Source organism: Lutra lutra, chromosome 1 (assembly GCF_902655055.1).
Source record: "Lutra lutra chromosome 1, mLutLut1.2, whole genome shotgun sequence".
Lineage (NCBI taxonomy): Eukaryota > Metazoa > Chordata > Mammalia > Carnivora > Mustelidae > Lutra > Lutra lutra.
Window position 1 is genome coordinate 201,496,080 of NC_062278.1, and position 25,388 is coordinate 201,521,467.

Genomic DNA, 25,388 nt, shown 5'->3' on the forward strand with positions numbered 1-25,388 from the left:
GTGGCATAAACAGTGTCAGTGATGACAGTCCCCTCTCTTCCTGCCACTAAGGGGAGCCCCATTGCTCTGGGGGTCAGAGGGTCTGGTAACAGCAGAGGTGGGTGCACCTGTCCCTACAGATCTGGATCCAAACTCCGAAAGGTTCAACAGTGTTATTAGGCCCTAATAATTTGTGAAAGGCATACTACTTGTAACTTCTCAGTTAAAGACAGACAGCTGGTAGTACCATTACTACTACCGTGATTCTCATTTTCATAATCCCCATCCCTCTTACAGACCCCTAAAGCCCTGGCTTGCTCCCTCCTGGCTGGGACTTGTAGACGGAGCCATTCCGCTAGGGCAGAGTCCTGCATCCCCCAGCTCTGTGACCTTGATGGACCCTGCAGTTCTCAGTTGGCTCATCTGTAAAATGTGTTACCAACGAGGTTTCCCCTCTCAGTTCCGCACGGGCCTGCATGGAGGAGAAGGAGACGGAGCGTTCTGCCGTGAGGATGCGAGTCAGGCAAACTCTGAGCCCATCCTAGAACCTGGAGTGACTATTACTATTACTTGTGTGTAGTTAATTCCAGCAGGGCAGTTCGGCTTCAGAAGCCTGGCAGCACCCCCAGCTGCCCAGCAAATGCCGGGGGACCGGCAGGGCGAAGGGGAAGTCAGGCAGGTGAACAGACTCCGGCTGGGTCCCTGAGCACCCCGGCCAGCCGCCGCCTGGGTTTCCCGGAACGCCTCTGGAAGGTTCTGGCCTGGGCAGCTCGGGCGGCCGGGGGGCGGGGCGGGGGCGGGGCGGGGGCGGGGCAGGGCGGGACGCTGCAAGCCCGCTGCTGCACGGAGGCCTGGGGTGATGCCCTCGCCCCGCCCCCATGGGCGGGCCCGGGCAGTCTTAACGCGCCCCCGCGCGGTGCTCGGCCTCGGCCGCCGCCAGTCGCCGCTGGAGACGCCGCGCCGCCTGTGCGTCTCCGCGTCCTCACCCTCGTCCTCCCCATCCTCCTGCCCGCCCGGCCGCGCCATGGAGGGCTACCACAAACCTGACCAGCAGAAGCTGCAGGCCCTGAAGGACACGGCCAACCGCCTGCGCATCAGCTCCATCCAGGCCACCACGGCGGCCGGCTCGGGGTGAGTGCCGGGCACGGGGACCGGGAGGGCGCCGTTCCGGAGGCCGCGGTCACCGCGGGCGCGCCGGCTCCGTGTCGCGCTGCACGGAGCCTCCTGGAGGGAGGCGGCCGGGGCGCGGTCAGGTGGCGGGGACGCGCGCCTTGCACGGCCCGGGCCGGAGGCGCCTTCCGCTGCCGCGCGCGCTCTCGGCCGGGCTTCCGTCCTGTGGGCCAGGCCTGCCCCTCGCCGGGCGCCCGCTCCCCTGAGAGTCCGCTGCGCGGGGACCGGACTGGGGAGTCCCGTGCCGGGAGGCCCACTGTGACCGCGCTGTCGCCCGGCCCTGCGCTCCACGCGGCGGCCCTCTGTGGGCGCCGCTACCAACGTTCCGCCTTGCGGGTGGGGAAACCGAGGCCCCGAGATGGAGTCAGGTGCCCAGTGTGACACACGGCGAGAGCTGCTGTTGAAATGCGGGCTGCCTGACACGAGAGCGCCTGTTTTAATACCTCATTTTGCGGGGAGACTGGAGCCCGGCCCTCTCCCCACCTTACACGACGACTCCCCTTCGCAGCTCACGTTCCTGCCACCCGTGGTTTGGGGTCCGAGTCTGGAGCAGGGTTCTGCTGAGTGCTGGGCTTGGAGAGTGGGGAATAAGGCGGCCATGTGGGTGCAGGACCCCGGCACGCCGCCTGCAGGGGAGGTCGAAGATGGGACCTGCGGCTGGAGGCGGGAGGAGTGGGAGGGAGACTTGCAAGGCTAAGAGAACCGAGGACCAAGTCCCAGGGCCAGGCCAGCTGCCAGACGCACTTTCCCCGTGGCAGAGGTGGGAGGCCCATCCCCCAATAGCCTTTCCCGCCGGCCTTTCTGGCTCAGAAGCTTTAGAAAGGCTGCTGCTGATTCCAAGGAGCTTCCTCCGAAGGTAGCAGGGACCATGATAATAACAGGCCAGCGTGCAGCTGGAGGCATTGGGGACAGTTGGGAGGGTCGGCCTGTGAGTTACTTCAGAGGCTGCTTCCCAGTCTATAAAATGGGAACAGTAGTAGCTCCCATGCCCTGGAGGGTTTCAAGGATTCTGGCATCACCCTTGGGCCCTGGCATGACGACTGGGAGACTGCACTGTGCCAGGCTGATGAAGTGATTTTGAGGGTTCGCTAGGGGGTGATTTCCAGGAATCTTTCCAGCTCCTCCATGTGCTGAAAGCAATGACAGAATTCTAGCTTCTGGCTAGTGTCTTACAGGGTATGTTTGTTATTAATGAGTAAATCTGTTTGACTTTCAGGATGGGGACTCACTCACCTTTAAGACCTCCAGTTCTCAGAAGGGATTAGACCTCTCCTGGCAGGCACCTTCTCTCTGAGCCCATCCCCATGTGTGCCTTGAATCCATTGTCTCCACTGGGTTTGTGTGGGACTTACCCATTCTGTGTGGTGTTCCTTGCCGAAGCAGGGATTGGGCTTCCTTGCAGTGCCCCCTCCCCAGCCTGGCACACAGTAGGTCTACACAGCAGGTATTGCTTGCTGGGTACTACTAGGTCCCCTTCCCTTGACTGTTTCAGGGGGTCACTCACCCTGAAGGGTTTTATTGAGCCCTACTCTGTGCTGGGAGCTTGTCTAGCCAGGTTCTTGGGGATCCATCTGGAGAGACGGCAATTACCCGGTTAAGTCTGTTACATGTCTGAGCATCTTGCAGGCCTACACATGACCTGCAGACAATTTGGGGTCACTGAGCACCCAACCAGGCATCCCTGGCGTGACATAGAGCATCCTTTATTGCTAATGCTGTTTCGTGCATTTTGAGAATAACTGTTGGAAGGAGATGCTTTTCCGTTTCCTGACACTGGGGTGTTAGGCAAGTTGCCCAAGCTGGTCATTGGTGGCTGGCTGTTCCGTGTTACCCAGTGAGGGGCTTGTCTTGATTGGAAGACTTTTGGGCCTGGCCATTCAGTGCCAGGCTGGACAATGGAAGTTGGAAAGGGCAAGACAAGTGCAGTGATGGAGGGTCTCAGTTGGGTCAGCTTGAAAGCACTGGGAGAAATGAGATAACATTACAAGCATCAGGAGCTCCCAAGGGGAAGTTGGAAAGGGGACAGCCCGGTGCAGAAATGGCAGATGGCAGTCAGTCTGGGGACACTTGGAGAGAAATGACATCACATCACATAGAGGCTCCCAAAGAAAGGGGTGTCAGGTGGGTCTCCTAGGACTTTGTTAGGTAGTTAAAAACCTACAGGCAAAAGATAACAGTTTGTGGCGGCTGAGAGTTACATCCAGGTTTACATTGTAATAATGCCTTTTGGAGGAACTTCTGAGTTCAGAAACTGTCCACTTGCCAAAAGAATGAGCGTGTCTAAGACTGATTCCTGTGTGTTTGTCAGTGTGTAAAGATGCAGGAGAGACTTAGAGAAAACTTTTTTTACAATACGAAGTAGTGGTGCTATGCAACTGATGTCACAAGACCGGGGTTCAGGGGTGTATGCTGAGCTGTGTGTGCGCAGAGATGGCCAGGGAGGACTTGGGTGCAAGGCAGCATTCCGGTTCCTGGATGTTTGCCTTGAGGCCCTAGCCCCTCCCCACAGGGAGTGAGGCCCAGTCCTGAGGCTCAGGCCCGGTCTGGGCAGTAGCCCCAGCCAAAGTGACCCTCTTGACAGGATGCCCCTTTTCTGTGGAGCTGACGCCCTGGGGTCTTTCTATGGTCCCCCGCAGAGGCTGTGCTCACACATTCTGGGTTCAGGATTGGGGAGGTCCTGATTTCTTGGTAGCTTTCCCATTCCCATGCCATCGCCGAACCCCTGTCTGTGGAGCTCCGCAGGCCCTGGGCAGCGAGGACACTGGCCTCTGTGTCGGAGGAGCAGAGGGACAAAGCCCTCACAGAGAGCCCTTTGTGGAGGCAGCACTGACAATGGCCAGAGGGGCTCCAGGGTCCTGTCCTTCCACGTGCTGAAGGAACTGTGGCAGGGCCCAGCGCATCCAGGTTTTACAAAAGTGAAATCTGGTGGCCTCCTCCGAAGGGGCCTGGCTGCTGAGGCTGGGGATGAAGATTTTGTAGTTCTCATCGACCAGGGCTCAGATGTGGCGTTATCCAAACAGCGCTGAGTGTTGTCTGTGGACCCCTTCAGAGTTAGGCCTGAACAGGGGCAGCAGCCATGCCTTTAAGGAGTCCCTAGTGCTCTGACCCACAGTGTTGCGAGGGCTGCCTGGGAGTGTCGTGTCTGGCCAGACCTGGCTGGTGGGCATGGGGAGACAGGAACCTAACCCCAGCTTTGTTCTGAGCGGCTGTACCCTTGTCCCAAAGGCCCTTCCCGTTTCAGGGCAGGTTCCCCATCTTTAAAGGAGAAGTTCATAGATAGGTGATTTTCCAAGTGGATCCCTCAGGAGTGGGACTGGGGGAATGGAATGAGCAAGCCCTGGGGCCCTGCCACCTGCCGTTGTGGGCTTCACATCTTGGAGGGCCATGTGACTTTGAGGTAGCTGAAAGCCCATTCCTGCTCCCCAGCTCTGGCTTTCCAGGGATGCTTCGGCCGAGGGCTCGGAAGGGCTCCTTTGAGTCTCTGGCCCCATAGAAGCCCTGTCAGGGCCTCCTCCTCCTTTGGGGCTGCTTTCCACCCCAGCCTGGTGCTGACTGAGGCAAGAGGACAGCCCACTGAGATTGCCCCAGCAGCATTTCCCAACTCGGTGTGAAAACACGAGGCTGTCCTAGAGTGACTCAGTTCTTTGCCTAAGAGACCTCTGAACTCAGCAGGGCGGGTGCTGGACCGTGTTTCCTGAAACCCGGAACCAGGAACCTGCCTAGGGTCTGGCTGAGATGTTTTCAGGGTTTTGCATCAGCTCTGACTGCATCGTGGCCCCTGTCATTGCGCTGGTCCTTGGACTTTGCTTCTTTAGGCAGGCCTGTGGTCACTAGAGCCTGGTCCCACCAAATCCGGAACTTTCTTGTTGCCACAGACCACTGCTGAGGGCCCTGGATGCTGAGGGCTGGGACCTGCCCGGAGGTGGGTCCTTAGGCAGTCCCTGTGCTCTTGTCCTAAACAATGAGGCAGAATCTGCCCAGAGTTGGTGGGGGGAGAGGGCTGTGGGGCCAAGATGTTGGACTCCAGCAGCAGGTGGGTCTGGCTGACTAGGACGTGCGCTGTTCGGGCTTCGTGCTCAGAAGTTGCACTTGGAGCCTGAGTGAATCTCTGCGGGCTGCACAAGACCGGGGACTGCGGACATTTGAGAACTTCCTCTACTGGGCTCCCCATCGTTTATCCTCCTTTGAAAAACAAATCTGCAACAGCTCCATTGAGGTATAATATGCAAATCGTAACATTTACGTGTACAGTTTAGTGGTTTTTAGTAAGCTTAGTACATTTTTAAATAGATTTTATTTATTTATTTGAGAAAGAGAGCATGTGAGAGAACACGAGTGGTGGGAGGGGCAGAGGGAGAGGGAGAAGCAGGCTCCCTGCTCTGCAGGGAGCCCGACTCCATCCCAGGACCTTGCGATCATGACCTGAGCTGAAGGCAGATGCTTAACTGACTGAGCCCCCCACGTGTCCCGTAAATTTAGTAAAATAACAGTGATTTACAATAACTTTTAGTGAATTTGCCACATCCAATTTTTTAGGACTCTTCATCACTCCTGAAAGGTCCCTCATGCTCATTTGCACTCATCCCCAGCTCCCAGGCAACCGCTAATCTACTTTCTGCACGTCTAATGCTTCCAGACATTTCACTTCATCCTCATACAGAATGGGATTTTTGGGGTCTGACTTTTTTTTTACTTAGCACGTTTGGAAGGTCCTGCATATGGTAACCTGTAGCAGTACTTAATTATTTTTGTTCTCGAATATTCCATTGTGGGGATGTACCTCATTTTGTGTGCTCATCAGTTTCTCTTAGCATTTTGCTCGTGTCCTTGCTCTTCTGATGGTAGAATTTGTGACCTTGGGCAAGTCACTTCCCTTCTGTGGTTCTTAGTGGTTCCATCTTCAAAATGAGGAAGAGGTTAGACTTCATCTCTGATACGTTAGACACAAATACTGAACCACTGCCACTTTTTCTATGCACTGTGCCAAGGTCTTTACACACACACCACCTCATTCGGTGAGGTTCTGTTACTATCTCCAAGTTCACTGAGGTTCAGACAGTTTACACCCCTAGAATCTCAGAGCCAAGGTACATCATTTATGCATTTGTGCACTCTGTGCCAGGTGCTGTGTTCAGGCCCGAGAGTACAATAGTGAAAAGGCTCAAAGTCCCTCCCTTCGTGGAGCTTGTGTTGCAGTAGGATAAGTAGGCAGTAAATAGGCATGTCATGTCAGGTGGTGACAAGTGTAAGCAAGGGGAAGAAGGGGTATTTGTAGATAGTGTGGTCAGGGAGGGCTTCTCAGAGGAGGTGGCATAGGGGTAAACCCCAGAAGAAACGCTGTGAGGGTCTCGAAGGCAGTCTTTCCAGGCAGGAGCCAGCCAGGGCAGTTCCCGGAGCAGGAAGAACAAGGACTGCTTCCAAGGGTCACTTCCATCCTGCATCCTGGGATTCCCTTCTGAGTAGTTTTGTTTAAATAAATATACAGCTAGAAAAGAGTACAAATAATGCACGTACGTTATAAATAATACACCTGGATGTGCCTACCACCCAGCTTGAGAACCAGGACATTGCAGTGCTTTAAAACTCCTGGGTGTCCCTCCTCCTCCCCCAGAAGGAGAGTCACCCCGAATTGTGCATTTTCATTCCGTTGTTTTTCCTTATCATTTTATAACATTTGCAAATCTCCATAAATTGAATGGTCTTCTCTGGTCTGCAGATCCTTCTGCAGTACGCTTTGCTCACATGGTAGATTTGTGAGAGTAGGTCGGCGCTGTATCTGTGTGGTTCACTCATTGTCACTGTCCTGCCGAGCATTCTGTTATCCGAGTGTGGTGTGAGTAACCTATTGTGTCGACACACACGTGGGTGCCTCCAGGTGTGGCCGCTGCAGGCCATGCAAGGACAGCCCCTGTCGTTCCTGGAGTACACCTATGGCGCCGTGGCTGGGCCGTAGGGAATGTGCACCTGCCCTGGCTGATTGGTTTCTTTGTAACTGTTGAAAGATGACTCAGGCTTTCTATTTCTTCTTGAGTCAGTTTTGGTGAGTTACTTTTTTTTCCTAGACCGTTTGCTGTTTTGAAATTTCTTTGCATCTCGTTGTTTGGAGTATCATTATCTATTAGGTCTCTCCTTCCTTTTCTAGTAACTGCCCTTCTTTTTCTGGATCCTGCCTTATCAGAAGTTGACTAAATTTGTATTCTTTTTTTAAGAGCTAACTCTTGGCTTTGATATACATATATATATATTTTTTGTATATTTCCTATTCCATGAGTTTATTTTTTAAATTAACATATAATGTATTATTTGTTCTATTTATTATCTTTCTACTGCCTGAGCTCACAGCATTTTTATAAACTCTTAGTTTCTCAGCTATGGGTTTTCAGCTCTTGTGGTTTTTACTTTCTTCATTGGGTATGTATTCCTTCTTCACAACAGATTATTTCTCTTCGTACTTCTATACACTGAGGTTTGCCTCAGTGAGGCTGTGGTAGGTGCTTGGCCTCCCGGGTTTTTTCATTTGTCAGGAAGCCTCGTGACTCCTTGCAGTGTGGGCCCAGCTGGAGTATGGCGGGAGAGGGGTCACTTTATGGAGGCCAGCAGTCATATGGCTCGGTAATGGAGAGCAGCCTTACCAGAGTGGTGAGGGACCTTCCCTCTGCTTCTCCTGCAGGGAAGCTGGCAAACAGGTGGGGTGTGTGCTAAAGGGAAGAGGGGGGAACACCTGGAAGAATAGGTAGGACCTTTGAGACACTTAGGCCTTGCTTGAAGCAATCAGTGCCCTTTTCGTAGACTGAACGAATTGGGACTAGAGGTGCATTGTTCAGGCCAGTGCAGGTTTGGGACAAACTTGTAGCCCCCCTCCCCACATGCATCACAAAGAGTAGGATGCAAACCTCCCCCCCAAGCTCTCCCCCCGCACCTGTCTAGCTAGTTTACCTCCACGGGTGTGTCACAACCCCACACACCCCGGCAGGGTGGAGTTGGGGGGAGCCTCTACCCACAGATGTCCCCTCCCCACCCCAAACAAGCTGGAGTTGCAGGGGAAGCTCAAGCCCTGAAGCCACAGGCTCCAGACACTCTCAGCCCTGAGTCTCTCTAGCAGGTTGAGCTTACAGGTAACCATCTCAGTCTTAGGCTCATTCCTTCCCCTCCCGCCCGCCCTATGGTCCGCAGGGCGTCTCAGTCCCGGCCAGCACAGGAGGAGTTGGAAGCACCGGGCAGTTTCGCATCTGGCCTTCCAGTGGATGGATGGTGGTGGCCCATAGTGACCAGGCTTCAAATGCATTATCTTACTGGGCTGCCCTGCATCCTACCTAGCATCCCTGTTTACAGATGAAAGAGCGGAGCCTCAGGGAGATGAAGCCCTTGCCCTGTGTGTCTGCGCTCTGTGGGTGCTCAGACAGGCCAGCAGGGAGGCCAGGATGCAGGCTTTGGAGGGGATAACCTTGTGGGCTTGCCGCTCACGGACCTGGCAGGGAAGGTTTACTCTTCAAATTCTGGTGTCTCTTCCTGGCTGATCTTCTCCCTCCCACCCCATCTTTTACCCCGGCCTGGGCATGCTTCCACCATGTGCAGAAAGGTTTTGTGCCACACAATGGATCCCTGACGTCCCCAGGGGGGTGGGGGAATGTCGCCCTGGGCTCACCGGGTGGGCGGGTCAGGGGTAGCTCCTGCACCTGCCTGCCTGCCTGCCTTCTCCCCTGAGCGAGTTGACCTGCCGTCCACCTGTGCCCTTCCCCAGCGTCTCCTTATGGGGTCATCACTTCTGAAACAGGATCCTCAGAGACCAGGCTGCCCCAGGAGGCCGGGGAGGCAGGAGGTCAGCCTGGCTGGTGTTGACTAGGCTGTCCTCCAGCTAAGTTCAGCGCGGGGTATGAGCGGGAGGGTTCCCTGCCCTATGGAGCAAGTTTTCCTATTTATGTCTCCTCACCTCCCTCTTTCAGGCCTAGTGTCTTTCCCCCATGACCCGGAGTTCATAAAGACGGCTAAGTATAAGCTGATGGTGTGCCGGGACTGCTGTACTAAACCAGCATGGACAGTTCTGGGTTTCTCTACTAATGTGTCTGCGCTGGGAGTGACTCACCCCCTAACCTAGTATGGGGAGCTGACCAGCAGGGGAGGAGGGAGGCGCGCGTGAACCCCAGGTGCTGCATGTGCCCTTGGGTTTGGCATTGGGCATGTTTCCGTGTCGGACCTCCGAGCAGCTCCGAGGGCTGCACTGAGCCCCATGGAGCGGGCGGCTGGGAGGCCCGTGCCCTGCAGCTGATGTGTTCACAGAACTGTGGACCTGGGGGCCGTCAGGGCCAGCCGAGAATTCCAGCATGGCCTGGCCCCTGGACTGGCGGACTCAGGAGGGTCCTGAGAGACCTCCACGAGCCTCAGCTAAGGTCTGACCCTTGCACTTTCTGTTGTTCATGCAAATTGGCATTTGAAAGGAACTGCATTTAGAACAAAAGGCTAAAAAAAAGGGGGTCGTCCCCTGACCCCACCACTCCAGGACTGGAAGGACAGCTTCTTGCTTTCATGAGCAGCCCCTCCGCCCTGGTTGTGGGCAGAAAGGGTTGTGATTTTTTCATGATCAGAGCCCTTGTGGAAGACAAGATAATATGTGTTGCCTTTTAAATTCCGCACAAAAGCTTGGCTACTAATGGCGATGCCAGCCTTTCTGATGCTAGTTGAAAAAGGGCCAAGTAGTCCAGTGATGCCTAGGAGAGTCTGAGGCCCCAGTTTCCCAGCTGCCAGCCCTCTGTACTGAGGCTGCTGGGAGCTTTGTGGTTCTTCTGTGAGTCTCCCTCTCCTACCCCCTGCCCATGGCCCAAGACAGCCAGGACCTCTTGGGGCTTGGGAAGGCAGGGTACCCCTCATGAGTGGGCAGCGTCCTGAGCAGGGCTCCTGGCATGTAGCTCACTGTCAGACAGTGGCCACCGCTCCTTGGCTGCTGTGGCCTGACAGCTGCCACTAGAAGCGGTGAGGTAAGATCCAGGCTCTACTCTCCAGCCTCCGCACTGCCTCGCAGTGGGTCCTTTCCGGGCCCCAGGAGGGTGTGACCCCGTGCCACCCATAGTGGCGTCTTTAGGACTGCTTGCAGCCCTTCCAGGAACAGGAGCATGTGGCTTTCTGATTAGCCAGGCCTCTGGCTCCTTGGCATATGCACCCCCAGGTCCCCATACTTGGGGACCCCCTGTCGCTCCGAGGCTCGGGGCCATGAGGCATGCGTCTTGTCTCTCCCCTGGCCCACAGCCACCCCACGTCATGCTGCAGTGCCGCGGAGATCATGGCCGTCCTCTTTTTCCACACCATGCGCTATAAGCCCCAGGACCCCCGGAACCCTCACAACGACCGCTTTGTGCTCTCCAAGGTAGGAGCCCAGCCCACCACCCTTCCCCTGGGCCAGGTGGCACACGGGCCCTGTGCTGGCAGCGAGGGGTCTCTGAGGGGACCCATCCCCTGGTGTCCACCGGCCCGGCCCACCCTTTCCACCCGTGTCCCCTGTCCACGAGCCCAGCCCACCCCTTGGTGCCTCACCCCGTGCCGACCCACAGCAACACTGAGGCCAAGTTAAGAAACAAACAGCTGAATTCATCGGGGACTGTGAAAATGATCTGCTGGCTGTTCTGCCCGTTTTGTGTGAATAAGAGGGACTCCAGTCCAGGCTTGGGTTACAGTGTTGAGGCTGGGCGCTGCACAGCTCTCTGTGCAGGGCTGGTGCCCCCAGGGCCACGCCTGCTGGCTTGGGAGTGGCAGGGCCCCATGGCAGGCTCTGGGCTGAGGCGCCCGAGCCCACCACTCATGCATGACAGTCACAGCCGCAGACGATGCCACGGAGCCCTGAAATCCACCTGTACCCAGGCCTGGCCCTGTGGCCTCTGGGCTCCCAGGGCAGGCATGAGAGCTTAGAAGTCTGTCCAGGTCGGCTCCCATGCCAGAAAGCAGGGATTAGGGCGGCCGGCTGCCTGCTGGGGTTTTTGGCACGGGCAGGCGGCACAGCTGTGCTCCCCCTGCACCTGTCCTGGGGCCCATTCGGCCTTGGCTGGGGGAGCCTCAGGCTGTGGAGGCACCGACGGCCTTCACTTGCCGCCTCCCTGAAAGGGCTGACAGGCTCAGCCAGGCTCTGCTCGCAGTGTGCGGGGTGAAGCGGCCCCCAAGTACTGGCGACCTGGATGATGCCCCCGGGCCGCTCATCTCCCCCCACCCCTGACAGGGCCACGCGGCTCCCATCCTGTATGCCGTCTGGGCTGAGGCCGGCTTCCTGTCTGAGGAGGAGCTGCTGAACCTGAGGAAGATCACCTCTGACTTGGATGGGCACCCCGTCCCGGTGAGCACCCCCACCAGAGCAACCGGCCTTGGCGAGCACTTCCTGTTTCTCAAGGCGTGTGGGGAGGGGAGGCGGGGTGCCCCTGAGAAACGGAGGGTGTTGAAAGTGAGGGAAGAGGGCGTTGAGGCGAAGAAGGAAGGAAGTGGGTGTCTCCAGGGCACACTCTTCACCCCAGGCTGGGGCTTAAGGGCAAGGCCTTTTGAAGGCCCAACCTCCCTGCACCCCCAGGGCCACACTGGCCTTGTCAACACAGCTTGGGAGAAGAGAAAAGAGGGTCATGGCGCGGTCAATCTGAGGGTCACAGCGGGGTGCTGGGGACACCCCAGGGAAGGGCCCCAGCTTTACTCCCCCAGGTGCTGGCCCCTGTAAGTGTTTGGAGTTTATAGGCTACCGTGAAAACTCACCTCCCATCTGGGCACCCACAAGGGCTAGGTGTTTCCTGAGTCTTGTCATGAATGGGTGTGAGGTGGGTGATGGGGGAGGCTGAGGTCTCCCAGCTGCCTGGCGGGCACGGCTGGTATGTGAACCGCACCCCCCATCACCGTTGCTGGAGAGTGAGAGCTCACACTCTGGGTGCAGGCTGCCCGGGGCTGGGCCTTTCGGGACACCCAGCCTGAACCCGCCTCGGCGGGGCCCTGAGGCCAGGGACCTGGGAGGCTGGTTGCGGGGGGAGGGCAGTGTCCGCTCTCCGCTGTAACTGTGGTCCTCTCTTCTCTAACAGAAACAAGCTTTCACCGACGTGGCCACTGGCTCCCTGGGCCAGGGCCTCGGGGCCGCTTGTGGGATGGCCTACACGGGCAAATACTTCGACAAAGCCAGGTAAGACTTCCACTCCCCAACCCTACCCTCAGTAGTTTTGGGAGGGATCCTCGGCGGCCAAGCCTTAACTGTTGCCCCCAGGTACCTCCTCTCGGGCCCCACGGCCCCATGGTCTGACAAAGCGCCATAGGCCCAGGTTCGAGCCACTCACCTTTATCTTGGGGAAGGAGGTTATGTGTTCTACATGGTCCTGGGCATCCCTGAGCACCACCTGCCGTCCAGAGATGAGACAGACGTTGGGGAGAAGGGCCTGCAGAGGGTAGGCAAGAAGCCTGGTCGGGGAGATTTGCCATTCCAGCTCAGGGCGGCTTGGAGGAGAACTCCCTCGTCTCAGGTCTCAGTCTCAGGGCTTTGTGGTGAGGCCAGGTTTGGCCTGCAGACAGGTGTCTGTATGGGTAAGAGGGGAGGAGAGTTGGCTACGGATTCAAGGAAAGCACGCGTCAGATTTGAACCCCGGGTGTGCATCTGAAGTGTAGGAAAGGTCCCCGGGCTGCTCCGAGGGGCCTGAGTAGGAGGATTCCTGGAGGAGGGGCTTCCCCAGTGCCCACAGTCCACCCCACTGGCAAGAGAAGGGCCGTAGCCAGGTCGGTCGTGAGGGCGTGGTGGTGACCATAGGCCCACGGAAGAGAGGGACCGCAGTGAGCACCTACTGTCTGCAGGGGAGGGAGATCCCGAGACCACTCTCCAGGAGTGGAGCTGAGGCTGTGAAGCCTCCCAGACCCTTTTGGGGCCAAACTCTGCTCTACCAGGAGTGATTCACCATGAAGTGAAGAAAGATGCACAGAATGGGATGTGTGTTTAAGAGTATTTTATTTGGCACAGAACCAGAGATGTGAGTTAATTATTCCCTACAGATGCTTGAAGTAATTCCCTGTGAAGGGTCATTTCCTGACCCTGACATAATGGAGCAAGCCAGTGGAGGGAGAAGTTTAGCTGCGTTCCCAGCAGCCAGGGTTGGCGAAGGCTCAGGCTCTTGGACTGTACCTGGCAGGGAGGAGGAGACGGGCTGTCGGGGGAATTAGCCTGCTCCCAGAGCCGGGGGCCTGCTAGACTAGATCTGGCCTCCTGTCATGTTGCTCCCATCCATCCACCAGCGAGCGTGGGTCAAGTTGGCTTTCTTTACTTTCTCTCTGAAATATGTTTGTTTGAATTCTCGAGTGCCAACTCATGTGAAAAATATAGAAATGCATTATAAGGTAATGAACATTTTCCTATCCTTAACTACCTCCCATGTGAATCTCACTTAACGGATCCTGTTTCCTCCGTGTTCTTGTGAGAGGAAGCGTACAGATCAGTAACCCTTGTACGTGTACAGTTGTACATTCTGCTTTTCAGAAAAATAGAAAAATCTGAACATGGTGCACATTTTCTGCCTTAACTGTCGAGACCTGGTTTTGAGGATTGCATAAGGTTCTTTCTGTTTTATGGCTATGCGGTAACCCTTTGGGCAGTCCTGATGGGGTGGGATATTCGAGGTGCTTTGCAAACACGTCTGGGGCACGTGTTAGGGTCCCTTATCTTCAGGGCAGCTTGTGACCGTGGGCCTTTGGGGCCCCCGCTCCAAATCCAGCAGGCCTCCTCGGGTCTCCTCGGGACCCTAGCACGCCCTCCTGACCAAAGCCTGTGGCGGTGCTCTGCCCTTGGCCCTCACGGGCCTTCCACAGCAGCGGGTGCAGGGCTGGGAAGGCAGCCAACGTGCTTCCGTGGAATCTCTTCCCAGGTAAATCAGATTCCCTAGTCTCTCTGGCCTGGGCACCGTTGGGCTGTTCACTTTGGGAGATGCTGTGCCAGGCGTACCACCTGCAGCATCTCTGGGCCCCCAGTGCAGCCTGCAGAGGGGAGGGGAGAACAGCTGGGGGACAGGACACCGCTTCAGGGAGGAACAGGGAGGGCGGGGTGGGGGGAGGCTGGCCTGCTGGAGGCCACAGAAGGGAAAGCAGCAGGCACCGGAGGGAGGATGCAGGAGTCCTCCCTGACCTCGGGCCCACACGAGTGCTGAGTCATGCTGACAGTGTGGCCCTGCCCTCCCGCCTCTTCCCCAGCTCTTCTTGCTGTGGGCTTCGAAGCCCCGGGGGCCCTGAAACTGGGGTCATTCAGCTACAGCCAGCTCCAGGACTGCTGCCTGCTGCAGTAGCAGAGTGCCTGTGTCCCCGCTGAGCCCAGCCTCAGGAGCCTCATTGCCCCCGGGGCCACACAGCTGGACGCTGGGCGGGGAGTGGGGAAGACCTCCAGGCCCAGTGCTGCTCCATCTGTGTGCCTTCCTGGATGGCCGGGAGTGGACCTTGAGGGCTGGGCGCTCAGACCAGTGTTTGAATCCCCGCTGGCCTCCTCCCCAGCTGTGTGACCCTTAGACAAGCCCCTTGACCTTTGAGCCTGTTGTCTTATCTGTGTGGTTTGAGAGTGATAACTGTCCTTAACCTCAAGGACAGGGCTGCTCAACATGGAGAGCCCCCCGGGTGCCATGCGCTGGCCTGGGGGTGATGGGGTCCAGAGCCGGCTCTGTTCACTGGGTGACGTGCCCCAAGTTCAGTGCTTTCTTACCAGGTCACACTGCCTTTGAAGCCGTTGGGGTTGCCTTGTTGACCCAGGACAAGGCCCTCGGGGTAGAGACAGGGCTGGACATGAATCTTAGGGTGAGAACCAGCCTTGGAATCTTGGGGAGGGCCCGTCCTATGAGGCACTGTCCCCATCATGATCGCAGTCCTCGGGAAGGACCCTTCTCCCCTGTTAGTGTTCGTGACCCTTCTACCTGACAGCTTACCCTGGGATGCTCCTGGCGGTGCGTCTTGGCCTCCCCAGCCCACTCCTGGGATCGAGTCCCCAGGGCTCCCCAGTACTCCTAATTCCTGCATAGGTGGAGAGAAGCAGACCCACCCCACGAAGGTGGCTCAAGCCCTGTTCCCCCAGTGAGAATAGTAACAACACCCCCCACCCCGCTGTGAAGTCTTGTTCATTTTACTCGTGCCCTAATCACCCCTGTTCTCTGGATCTTAGGTAGCAGAACCCTGCCTGTGGACGCAGGGTGGGCAGCTGGGACGTGACTGACAGCACTGTTACATGTCCCACGTGGCTGTTGCTCCCTTCCCTGGGGGACAGGCTCTCCAGGAGGGATGGGCTAGGAGCACGGTGCCCCAGGTGAGAGGGGCTAACCTCTGACCCACCACCTTTGCACAGCTACCGCGTCTACTGCATGATGGGCGACGGGGAGCTGTCCGAGGGCTCCGTGTGGGAGGCCATGGCCTTCGCCAGCATCTATAAGCTGGACAACCTGATTGCCATTCTTGACATCAACCGCCTGGGCCAGAGCGACCCCACCCCCCTGCAACACCAGGTGGACGTCTACCAGAAGCGTTGTGAGGCCTTCGGGTGAGTACAGGGCTATGGCCTGCGTGGCCTCACCACCCCAGAGCCGTCTGAGCTGGGAGCTTTTCAGGTCCAAGGACTGAGTCAGCCGGAGGCCAGGCCCCCTTGAAAAGAGGTGTCTGTTCTTCAACGTCTGGCTCACAGTTTCAGACTTAAGAGTGGCAACCCAGGCCACCAGCCTGGAGCTGTAGCCTGAGGCCCAGTGTGAGGGAGTTCCTTTACTGGTGATGCTGGGAGATAGGGCTCAGAGCACTCACGTCCCACAACTGCACACGTCCTCGCCCAGTCCTTGGCTGGGGCGGGACGAGGGGCCCAGCGTGGGACTGAGGGATGTGGCTCTTGAGGGCTTGGAGCATCCGTCCGGGGGCCGCGTCCTAAGCCAGCCCCAGGGGGCAGAACAGGCCCCCTCTCTGAGTAAAGCGGGCCGAGAGGTGTGAGTGGTTGAGAATTGGGAGTCCCGTGTTGCAGAGCAGGGAGGTTGTCTGGGTGGGTGTTAGCTGGAGCAGCCCTCACCTCAGTGACCCTTTCCTGCCCCGGGTAAAAGCTGAGCTGCAGTTGGGGCTCCAGGGGACCCGTGCCTCCACGCTTAGCCTCTGGAGAGGCGTCTGGAAGACCCTGGGCCCAGGCCTCGGGGGCTGCCCTTTGTAGAGGAGTCTGCACAGAGAAGGTCAAGGCCAGGTTGCTCTCCCTGGTTAAGCAACACCCAGGGTTTGTGATCTCTGATGACTGACCTGATAAAGAAAGTGAAGAGAGGAAATGCTCCCTCTGCCCGAGGAGGAGGAAACGGGCTGCCAGGTGTCACAAGAGCCCCTCAGGCCACACCGGCTGGGGACTTGGAGCATAACCCCGGGTCTGGAACCCATGTCCTGAAGTCCTGGCTGCATCACCAACTTGCCTTGTGACCTGGGGCAGGTTATTGCGTCCTCAGTGTTCGTCTCCGTTTATGTGTCTGTGAAATGGGGGCAACCACAGTGCCCAGCCCCAGAGCTGCGGCTTCAGGAGGGTCATGTGCGTGGTGCCCACCCAGGGCCTACACAGAGCCGGCACTCAGGACACGCCAGCTGCTGCCTTATTACTCTTTTTTTTCTTTTTAAAGATTTTATTTATTTGACAGAGAGAGATCACAAGTGGACAGAGAGGCAGGCAGAGAGAGAGAGAGGAGGAAACAGGCTCCCTGCGGAGCAGAGAGCCCAATGTGGGACTTGATCCCAAAACCCTGAGATCATGACCCGAGCCGAAAGCAGCAGCTTAACCCACTGAGCCACCCAGGTGCCCCTGCCTTATTACTCTTAACGTGACTGAGTCCCAGAAGGGACGGCGGTAAAGGGAAAGTTTGCCCGGCCCCGGCTCCTTCCCTCACATGTTTGGCAGCCTGGCTGTTTTTTATTTTTGAAGATTTTATTTGTTTGAGAGAGAGAGAACATGAGCAGGGGAAGGGCAGAGAGGGAAGCAGGCTCCCCACTGAGCAGGGAGCCGGATGTGGGGCTCCATCCCACGACCCGGGATCATAACCTGAGCCGAAGGCAGAGGCTTCACAAACTGAGCCACCCAGGTGCCCTGGCCCATTTGATAAATATTTCCAGCACTTCACATCCAGCATCTGTGGAGTAACCAAATGTGTTCCCTAAAGAAAAGTTGAGCCAAAATGTTCTTGAAGAATCTAACAGCAGACAGATTCCAGAGCCAGGGCGGTGTCCCCAATGCAGCTTTCAGGAAACTAGTAGATTTCAGGAAACAAGTAGGTCAGGAGTGAAAGAGAAAATAAATGAACCAAGCTTTGAATTACTTAGGAAAGAGAAAGAAAATCTGTTCCAGGCAAACAGGATGTAAAATAATGTAAAAAGGGTAAAGAAAAGAAAAAATAAAATCAAAAGTGGAAAAGTCTTCTTAGGGTTTTTTTTTTTTTCTTTTTAAATCATTTACTTGAGAGAGAGAACATGGTGGGGAGAGGCAGAGGGAGAAGCAGACTCCCTGCTGAGCAGAGAGCCTGATGTGGAACTCAATCCCAGGACTCCAGGATCAGGACTTGAGCTGAAGGCAGACACTTAACCGACTGAGCCACCCAGGCCTCCCTTTAGTGTTTCTCAGACCGCAGCCACGTGTCAGAGCAAGGGCTGCCCTTCCCAGGGGCCCGGCGCCCGCCGCTCACTCTTGGCTGTCTGTCCACAGCTGGCACACCGTCATCGTGGATGGACACAGCGTGGAAGAGCTGTGCAAGGCCTTTGGCCAGGCCAAGCACCAGCCCACGGCCATCATTGCCAAGACCTTCAAAGGCCGGGGGATCCCAGGTACGTCCATACACTCTTCCACCCCACCCCTACCACTGCACCCTGTGGCCAACCGAGGTGTGGGGTTTCCACCAGTGGGGGGCATGTCTCTGAGGTCCCGTGTCTGGGGAAGTGCTAGTCCTTTGACGCCTTACACCAGGTGCACGGGGCTGGGTAGGGGTGGGTAGGGGCAGGTAGGGGACACGGTGCTCCATGAGGTAAGTCAATAGTCCACGTGGTTGAGCTTGAACTGGAGCCCAGGTTGTACGGGAGGAGAGGAAGGCCTTTGGGAGGACCTGCTGGTAAGGAGAAGGGACAGTGGTGTGACACAGCCCCCCACACCCTCCCTGGGTGTCACCTACACCGCCTCCTTGGCCGCTCTAGCTATCTGCCCTGAGCAGAAGGGCTGACGCCAAGTTGGGAGAACCCGGGAAATCTGGGTCCTCCCCCAGGAGGTAAGCGGGGTCCCCTGCGTACAGGGGTGAAGTGCTTCCAGGGTCCTGCATGGGCAGAGCCTAGAAGGGTCTAGAAGGTGGCTCCTGGCTGGCCCAGAGAGCAGTGCAAGTGTAAGCAGCTCCCCAGCACGCAGGCCCCTTGGATTCCAAACCCCTCGGGCTGAGGCAGCCCTCGCCCCTGTTAGACATGGGAAAGTGGGGCTGAAGGGGTCGGGCACTTGCCCAGGTCCATGGGGCCTAACTGCAGACCCCAGCCAGCTTCTGCACCACATGCCCCACTGGCCCACCTGCCATGTGGCAAATGAGGACAAGCACTGTCCTGTGGAGAAGATACACGGCTCTGGGGCCTTCGGGGAGGGGGTGGACCTCGAGGAGAGGACTCGGGGGTATCGTCATACCCCAGCACTGCCACCTGGCACGGATGCCTTGGTATTAGCACCAGGTGGGATCTGGAAATCTCAAAGCTTCTGGGGGATCCTGGGGACCTAGCAGGGGGGCTGGGTGCTGTGTGGGAGAGTCAGTCCTTGGCTCTGCCTGGGCTGAGGTGACCTCAGAGGAGGGGGCTCTTCAGCCTCAGTGGTCCCCACACAGCAAGGCAGCATGGTGCAGGACGCTCCTGGGTGCCCTTCTGCTGCACCCCCGTGCGCTGGGGGACACCCGGCTAGTGCTCACCCTGCTCTGGGTCTAGGCTTCCGTTCTCCTGGCCAGGCTCGCTCCTGACCGACCCATTCAACAGACCGGTATTTCTGCAGCAGGGGCCTCCCTGCAATGGGGGAGGTGGTGTAGAGGCCCACGCGTGTCCCCCAACCCCCCGCACTTGGGTGTGAGCCAGCTCCAGGAGACCTGGCTGCTGGTCCGTGGGGGCTGGGCATGTGGACTCCTGTTCACCCAACCCCAGTCCCCCAACACGGGACTGTGCTTCACAGCGTTGCAGCCCTGTCTGCAGCCCCTGGCCGGCCCTCTGTTGTTGGAGGGTCAGCCCTATGCAGCTTCCTGGTCCTTGGGAGCTCTGGTCTTACCGGGCCCGCCGCTCTGCTGTGTCGTACCCACAGAGATAGAGGACAAGGAGGCATGGCATGGGAAGCCCCTCCCCAAAAACATGGCTGATCAGATTGTCCAGGAAATTTACAACCAGATCCAGAGCAAAAAGAAGATCCTCGTGACCCCCCCTCAAGAGGACGCCCCGTCAGTGAGCATCGCCAACATCCGCATGCCCAGCCCGCCCAGCTACAAGGTTGGGGACAAGGTACGGAGTTGGGCCCTGCTTTTCTGGTCTAGCTGGGATGGCCGTGATTCTCGGGTTCCCCGAGGCTGGGACCAAGATGTGTCTTCCCTGGGGGGCTGGGAAAGGGAGAGAGGAGAGATTAGTTCAGGGCGAGGAGGAATCCTAGGTGTTGATCCTGCCATCTCCTTTGTGGGAACAGCCAACTGTGTGACTGTTTTCCTACAGAGGCTCAGAGAGGGCAAGAGGGTGGCCCACAGTCACGCAGCAAGCTCCCAGCGGCACTGCGATCAAAGCCCCTGGCACCTGAGTCCCCTTATCTCTGGGTCTTCCTGAGTCCCTAGGTCCGAGCTCAAGACGCCGCCGTGTCCAGCCTAGCAGAGCTGAGGCAGGTCTGTCCTGCTCCAGGGCACTCCCCCATGTGATCCCACAGCAGGCTTGCCCTGGTCCTCTGTCTGTTCCTGTGCAGGGTGGGGTCAGTTCACAGACCTCTGTCACAGGGGTGGTAGAACATCCCCAGCCCTGATGAGACAGTCAGTCAATCAGTCAGTCAGTGTACGAGTTCCCACTGGCAGCCTTGCAGAAGATTAATTTCCACTGGACTGTGTGGTGTTAGACTTCCCTTTTCTACCCTTGTTTTTATTCGCTTCCTCCCCAAATGCTGTGACCTCCAGAGGCTGAACCAGGCTTCCAGCCACATGCCTCCCCCAGTGCTCAGGGCCCCCATGCTCTTCTTCCCATAGATAGCCACCCGCAAGGCCTACGGACAGGCCCTGGCCAAGTTGGGCCGTGCCCACAACCGCATCATCGCCCTGGATGGGGACACCAAGAATTCCACCTTCTCGGATATCTTCAGAAAGGAGCACCCAGACCGCTTCATTGAGTGCTACATTGCGGAGCAGAACATGGTGGGTGCTGGGGGTGGGCAGGTGGGCCCCAGGCCAGCGACAGCCTGAGGCTGAGGTCTGCTAGGTGTGGAGCAAGGCTGAAGTCCTCCTGCTCCCCTGGGCAGCTGTGTTGGCAATGCCAGGTGCCTGCTGGAGGCCAGCCCAGGGACACCCCAGGAACAGCTGGGACCCAGCCCTGACCTCAAGCAACTGCAGCGGCGAGGGAGAGGAATGTGCGTGTGCCGCTCGGGTGCACACGTACCGGCTGAGTGGACGGACAGCAGAGCTAGGTGGGCTGCAGGTGCACACCGGAAATGCTGTCTGTAGGCCACGTGTGGTGTTCACTGGGCTGTCTTGTGGTAAAGGGCCTTCCAGGTGGTAGGGCAGCCATAGTCACAAGGCTGGAATGTGCTGGGTCCAGCAGCCGTGGGCCTCTCCCTGAGGACACCAGCCTGGCCTGCAGGCCTGTAGCACCTAGAGCTTCCTTGCTCAGAAGGCCACCAGGCTCTACCACATGCAGAGTTCTTTCTCCACTTGAACTTGTCTCTCTGGGGCTTTTAGTCTTGGCAGCTGGAGGGTCTGGGCTAAACTGGCACAGTGTGTGGGCTGGGGAGGTCAACGTCCGTGGAAGGTTCCAGAGCTGTGGAGGTGGCAGCCGACTTGGAGCCACTGCCTGCCCTCCATGCTTCCACGCCGGGATTTGGGTCTGGAGCTGCCTCGGGCCTAGACGTGCATAGGGAGGACTGGTCTCCGCAGAGGGCTGGGGGTTGGCGAGGATGCTGGGGACGGGGTTCGCAGAAGCCTGGGAAGGAGGGAACGTCCATGTCCGAGCTTCCTAGCCTTCTCTGTGGAAAGGCCTTCCTCGTTTGCTAGGAAGGAAAAAAAAAAAAAAAACGGTCCCAGGAACAGAACTTTAAAGAGAACTTCTGAAGTGGTCATTTCAAGTCCGAGGAGTTTGTGGACAGACAGACTGAGGAAGCCCTGGGTCCCCTGGAATCTCCTGCCTGGGAAGAGGAGAATTTGGTCACGAGGGTGACCGGTGCCCCCAGCCCTGGAGAGGGGCGTGAGACTCTGGGCTCCTCGGCCACCCTCTCTTTTCTCGCCGGGGCTGACGCCCCTGCCATCTGCCCCGCAGGTCAGCGTCGCCGTGGGCTGTGCCACCCGCAACAGGACGGTGCCCTTCTGCAGCACCTTTGGGGCCTTCTTCACGCGGGCCTTTGATCAGATCCGCATGGCGGCCATCTCAGAGAGCAACATCAACTTCTGTGGCTCCCACTGCGGCGTGTCCATCGGTGAGTCGAGCGGGGCCAGGAGGCTTGCCGCTGCCACTTCCCTGGATGTCGGGACCAGGAGGTGTGGCGGCGGCGGGGGGTGGGGGGTAGGATTCCATTCCGTGGGTGGGGGATTCATTCATGTCCTCTCCCACACCCCAGGGGAAGACGGACCCTCTCAGATGGCTCTGGAAGATCTGGCCATGTTTCGGTCCATCCCCACCGCAACGGTCTTCTACCCCAGTGATGGGGTGTCTACAGAGAAGGCGGTGGAACTAGCAGCCAACACCAAGGTGGGGCACGTGGCTGTTCGCGACGTAGGGGCGGGGGTCAGCAGGCCGGCACAGCACTGGCCGTTCAGCCCCCGCCCCCTGTCCCCCAGCCAGGGGACTGGCTCCTGATCTTGCTGCTGCCGCCTGGGGCTTATAGAGGTTAGACCAGGAAACACAGGATACACACCACCCTTTCTGCCCCGTGGCCGATGCTGCTGACTAATCACTGTGCTCTGTGTCCATGAGAATCCCAGCATGCCAGGTCTTTCTGGCTGGTGATGCCTGGCTCCGCCCCGAGTTGGGCTCTCCAGGACAGAAAGAGTGAGCTGAGTGGTCCTGACCGAGGGCCACAGTGCCATAGACCAGCGTCCCCTGTGGGTCCCCTTCCTCTGCCAGATGCACCTGCAGGGAGCAGCCCCACTTAGAGACTAGCCGACTGGAAAGGGAAGCCGTTTTCTGTGTGGGGCTTGGGGCTGCATAGCCACGGGGCTGCTCTACGTGGGGAGTGTCTGGAGAGGTGCACGCTCCAGAGGACAAGACTCTCCCTTTCCCTGCTGGAGCGGGGTGGGAGCCAGCATGGGGACAGCGGGGTGGAAGTGGACAGGTGAGAAGCGGTGGCTTTCTAGAAATAATCTTCTCCCCCAAGGCTGCCCGTGCATACCACGTCCCGTCATTCTTTGTCATTGTGTTTTGTTCTAGGGCATCTGCTTCATCCGGACCAGCCGCCCCGAAAACGCCATTATCTATAACAACAACGAGGACTTCCAAATCCAACAAGCCAAGGTCAGTGCCACTCATGGCCCGGTGAGACCCCACAGCATGCCCAGAGCCAGGGTCCGCCCCCGGCCACTGGTCCCTGAGCCTCACTGGCCCCGGTGTCCTCCCCAGGTGGTCCTGAAGAGCAAGGACGACCAGGTGACTGTGATTGGGGCCGGAGTGACCCTGCACGAGGCCTTGGCTGCTGCGGACCTGCTGAAGAAAGGTGAGGAGGGCCCCATCCGGTCTTAGATCAGGCACCAATGGCGTCCACAGTCTTGGGGGTGAGAAGGGATTTCATCTGATTAAATGGTGGTAGTGACAAAAACCACCATTTATCAGCATAGGGCTTGAACTCATGACTCTGAGATCAAGAGTTGGACACTTAACTGACTGAGCCCCTCAGGCGCCCAATAGAAGCCCCCCTTTGAGCACTTTGGACTGTGTAGCCAGCATGATGCTGAGTTCAAGGACTACAGTGACCGGAGGCCCTGCCCCTGCCCTGTGGCCCTGGAGCTGAGGTGCCCTAGCTCAGTGGTCTGATAACTAGGCTCAAATCGCCACTTAGTGGGGTACTACCTGAGTTACTCCGCATCTCCATGCCTTAGTATCCCCATCTGTAAAGTGGAGATACCATCACCTTTCCAGTAGGGCTGTCCTGAGGATTTAATCCGTGTGACCTAGAGTTATCATCACTATTACTATCACCAGGGCAGGCTCGCAGGTGTTAGCTCCTGACACAGTAGGAAAGGTAGGAGCCCCATGGAATCATAGCAGATGCCATGGTGTGGCCGTGTGGAGCAGGATGGAGAAGACAGACAGGGGTGTCCTCAGAAAAATGACCTCAGATATGAGAAGGAAGTGCTAAGCAGAGGCCCCGGGCAGAGGGAACAGCATGTCCAGAGCTCCAGTGAGCTGGAGGGAAGCCAGGGGAGGCCCAGCCCTGTCAGAGATGGTGATCCCGGCGGAGGGCTTTGAGAGGCATGGCAGAGTTTGGCTTGTCCTTCTGAGGCCATTCTGCGGGGTCCTCGCCTGGCCTGGCCCCTGTGCCTGCAGGTCCCCCTCCCCTCTCCCGGTGAGCCCTGGCCCTGTCTCACAGCAGACACTGGGAACTGTCCTCTGGCTTCCCCTGTATCTTCAAAGGTGTCTGGGAAGATGAGGCAAAACTCTGTGGGCCCCTGCCAGCCACACAGTGTTTCCTTGATGGTCCAAAGGCTGACATTCTCTGGCTCAGGATGTGAGAGGAGACAGACGGGCATTTCTCTTCCCTGAGACCAAATGCTCTGAATTCAGGGTGCAGGATGTCGGAGGATGTGGGCATCACAGATAAGCAGAGGGAGAGGGCAAGCCACTGGGTGTTGGCAGGCACTACTCAGATGATGGGAGCAGAGGGACAGCCAGTCTCCCCATGATAGGGATAGACCCAGGCTTTTAACCGTGGGACAACTCTTAGGACACCCCCACTGACCTCACCCATGCAAGGACACACCCACAGCACCCAGCGCCTTGCCCTCAGCCATGCCCCCGTGTTCTCTCCCTTCACAGAGAAGATCAACATTCGCGTCTTAGACCCCTTCACCATCAAGCCCCTGGACAGGAATCTCATTCTCGAAAGTGCACGTGCTACCAAGGGCAGGATCCTCACTGTGGAGGACCATTACTATGAAGGTAACAGGTTCTGGGCCAGAGAACTGGGGGAAGGCAGATTAGGAAAGGGCTGGACCCCTCTCCTTCTTCCTGCCCCAGGATGGCAGCCTGGGCCCAGGAAGCCCAGAGCCATCCCTTGGAGCAGCTGGGACTCCGCCTCCTGTGGGCCCCAGGCTTCGCCAAGGACCCAACAAACTTGGCTGCTGATGTGGCTTCTTTGAGCCGCTGCTGCTCAGGGAGCCCAGGAGGATCTTGACCTTGAGGCTAAGAGGAGAAAAGGTGGCTGTGTCCCTGACCCAGTTGTGCAGAATTTCTGTCTTCTATGGGTCTTTTGCAAAGCAACCCCCCACAAGCACACACCAGCCCTCCTCCAGGGCAGGCTCCAGGGGAGAAGAGGTGGGCTTAGACTCTGAGGTCAGGTGCAAATGCTCACTCATCTAGGACAGCTGCCCAGGGCATGGTGTTAAAAATGATTCAGAGGCCACATTGGGCTTAGGAAAACACAGAAGGATCATGATTGATTGATGATGTCTGCTCTGGCTCTAGGCATGGGGGAGGGCGGTGTCTGTGCTATCTTGTCATCCTTAGGGCAAGGGAAGAAACTTGGGTTGGCGGGGCGGGAGGACACACCCGCTGCTCAGCCTGAGGCCGCATCCCCTGACTGCTCTCCTTTCCTCTCGCAGGCGGCCTAGGTGAGGCCGTGTGCTCTGCCTTGGTGGGCGAGCCTGGCATCACCGTCACCCGCCTGGCCGTGGGCAAGGTGCCAAGAAGCGGGAAGCCTGTGGAGCTGCTGAAGATGTTTGGCATCGACAGGGACGCCATCACACAGGCTGTGAGGGACCTTGTCGCCAAGGCCTAGAGAGAGGAGGGGGTCGAGATTAGAGGCTCTACACATTCCTGAAATTGTGGCAAAGGTGCTTGGAAATATATGGAGAGAAGTGATAAAATATATGTTTTGAGACAAA

At 57.6% G+C, this 25,388-nt stretch overlaps 1 protein-coding gene across 1 annotated transcript; it reads left to right on the forward strand.

The window, feature by feature from the left end:
• Nucleotides 1-894: 894 nt before the first annotated feature.
• TKT (transketolase) lies at nt 895-25,388 on the forward strand. The gene is made up of 14 exons (XM_047691861.1): nt 895-1,110; nt 10,390-10,507; nt 11,351-11,464; nt 12,186-12,283; nt 15,458-15,649; nt 17,816-17,934; nt 19,421-19,614; nt 20,334-20,498; nt 21,613-21,769; nt 21,911-22,041; nt 22,720-22,803; nt 22,909-23,002; nt 24,322-24,444; nt 25,107-25,388. The coding sequence occupies exons 1-14, from the start codon at nt 1,004-1,006 to the stop codon at nt 25,280-25,282; spliced, it is 1,872 nt and encodes a 623-aa protein (XP_047547817.1). The 5' UTR covers nt 895-1,003; the 3' UTR covers nt 25,283-25,388.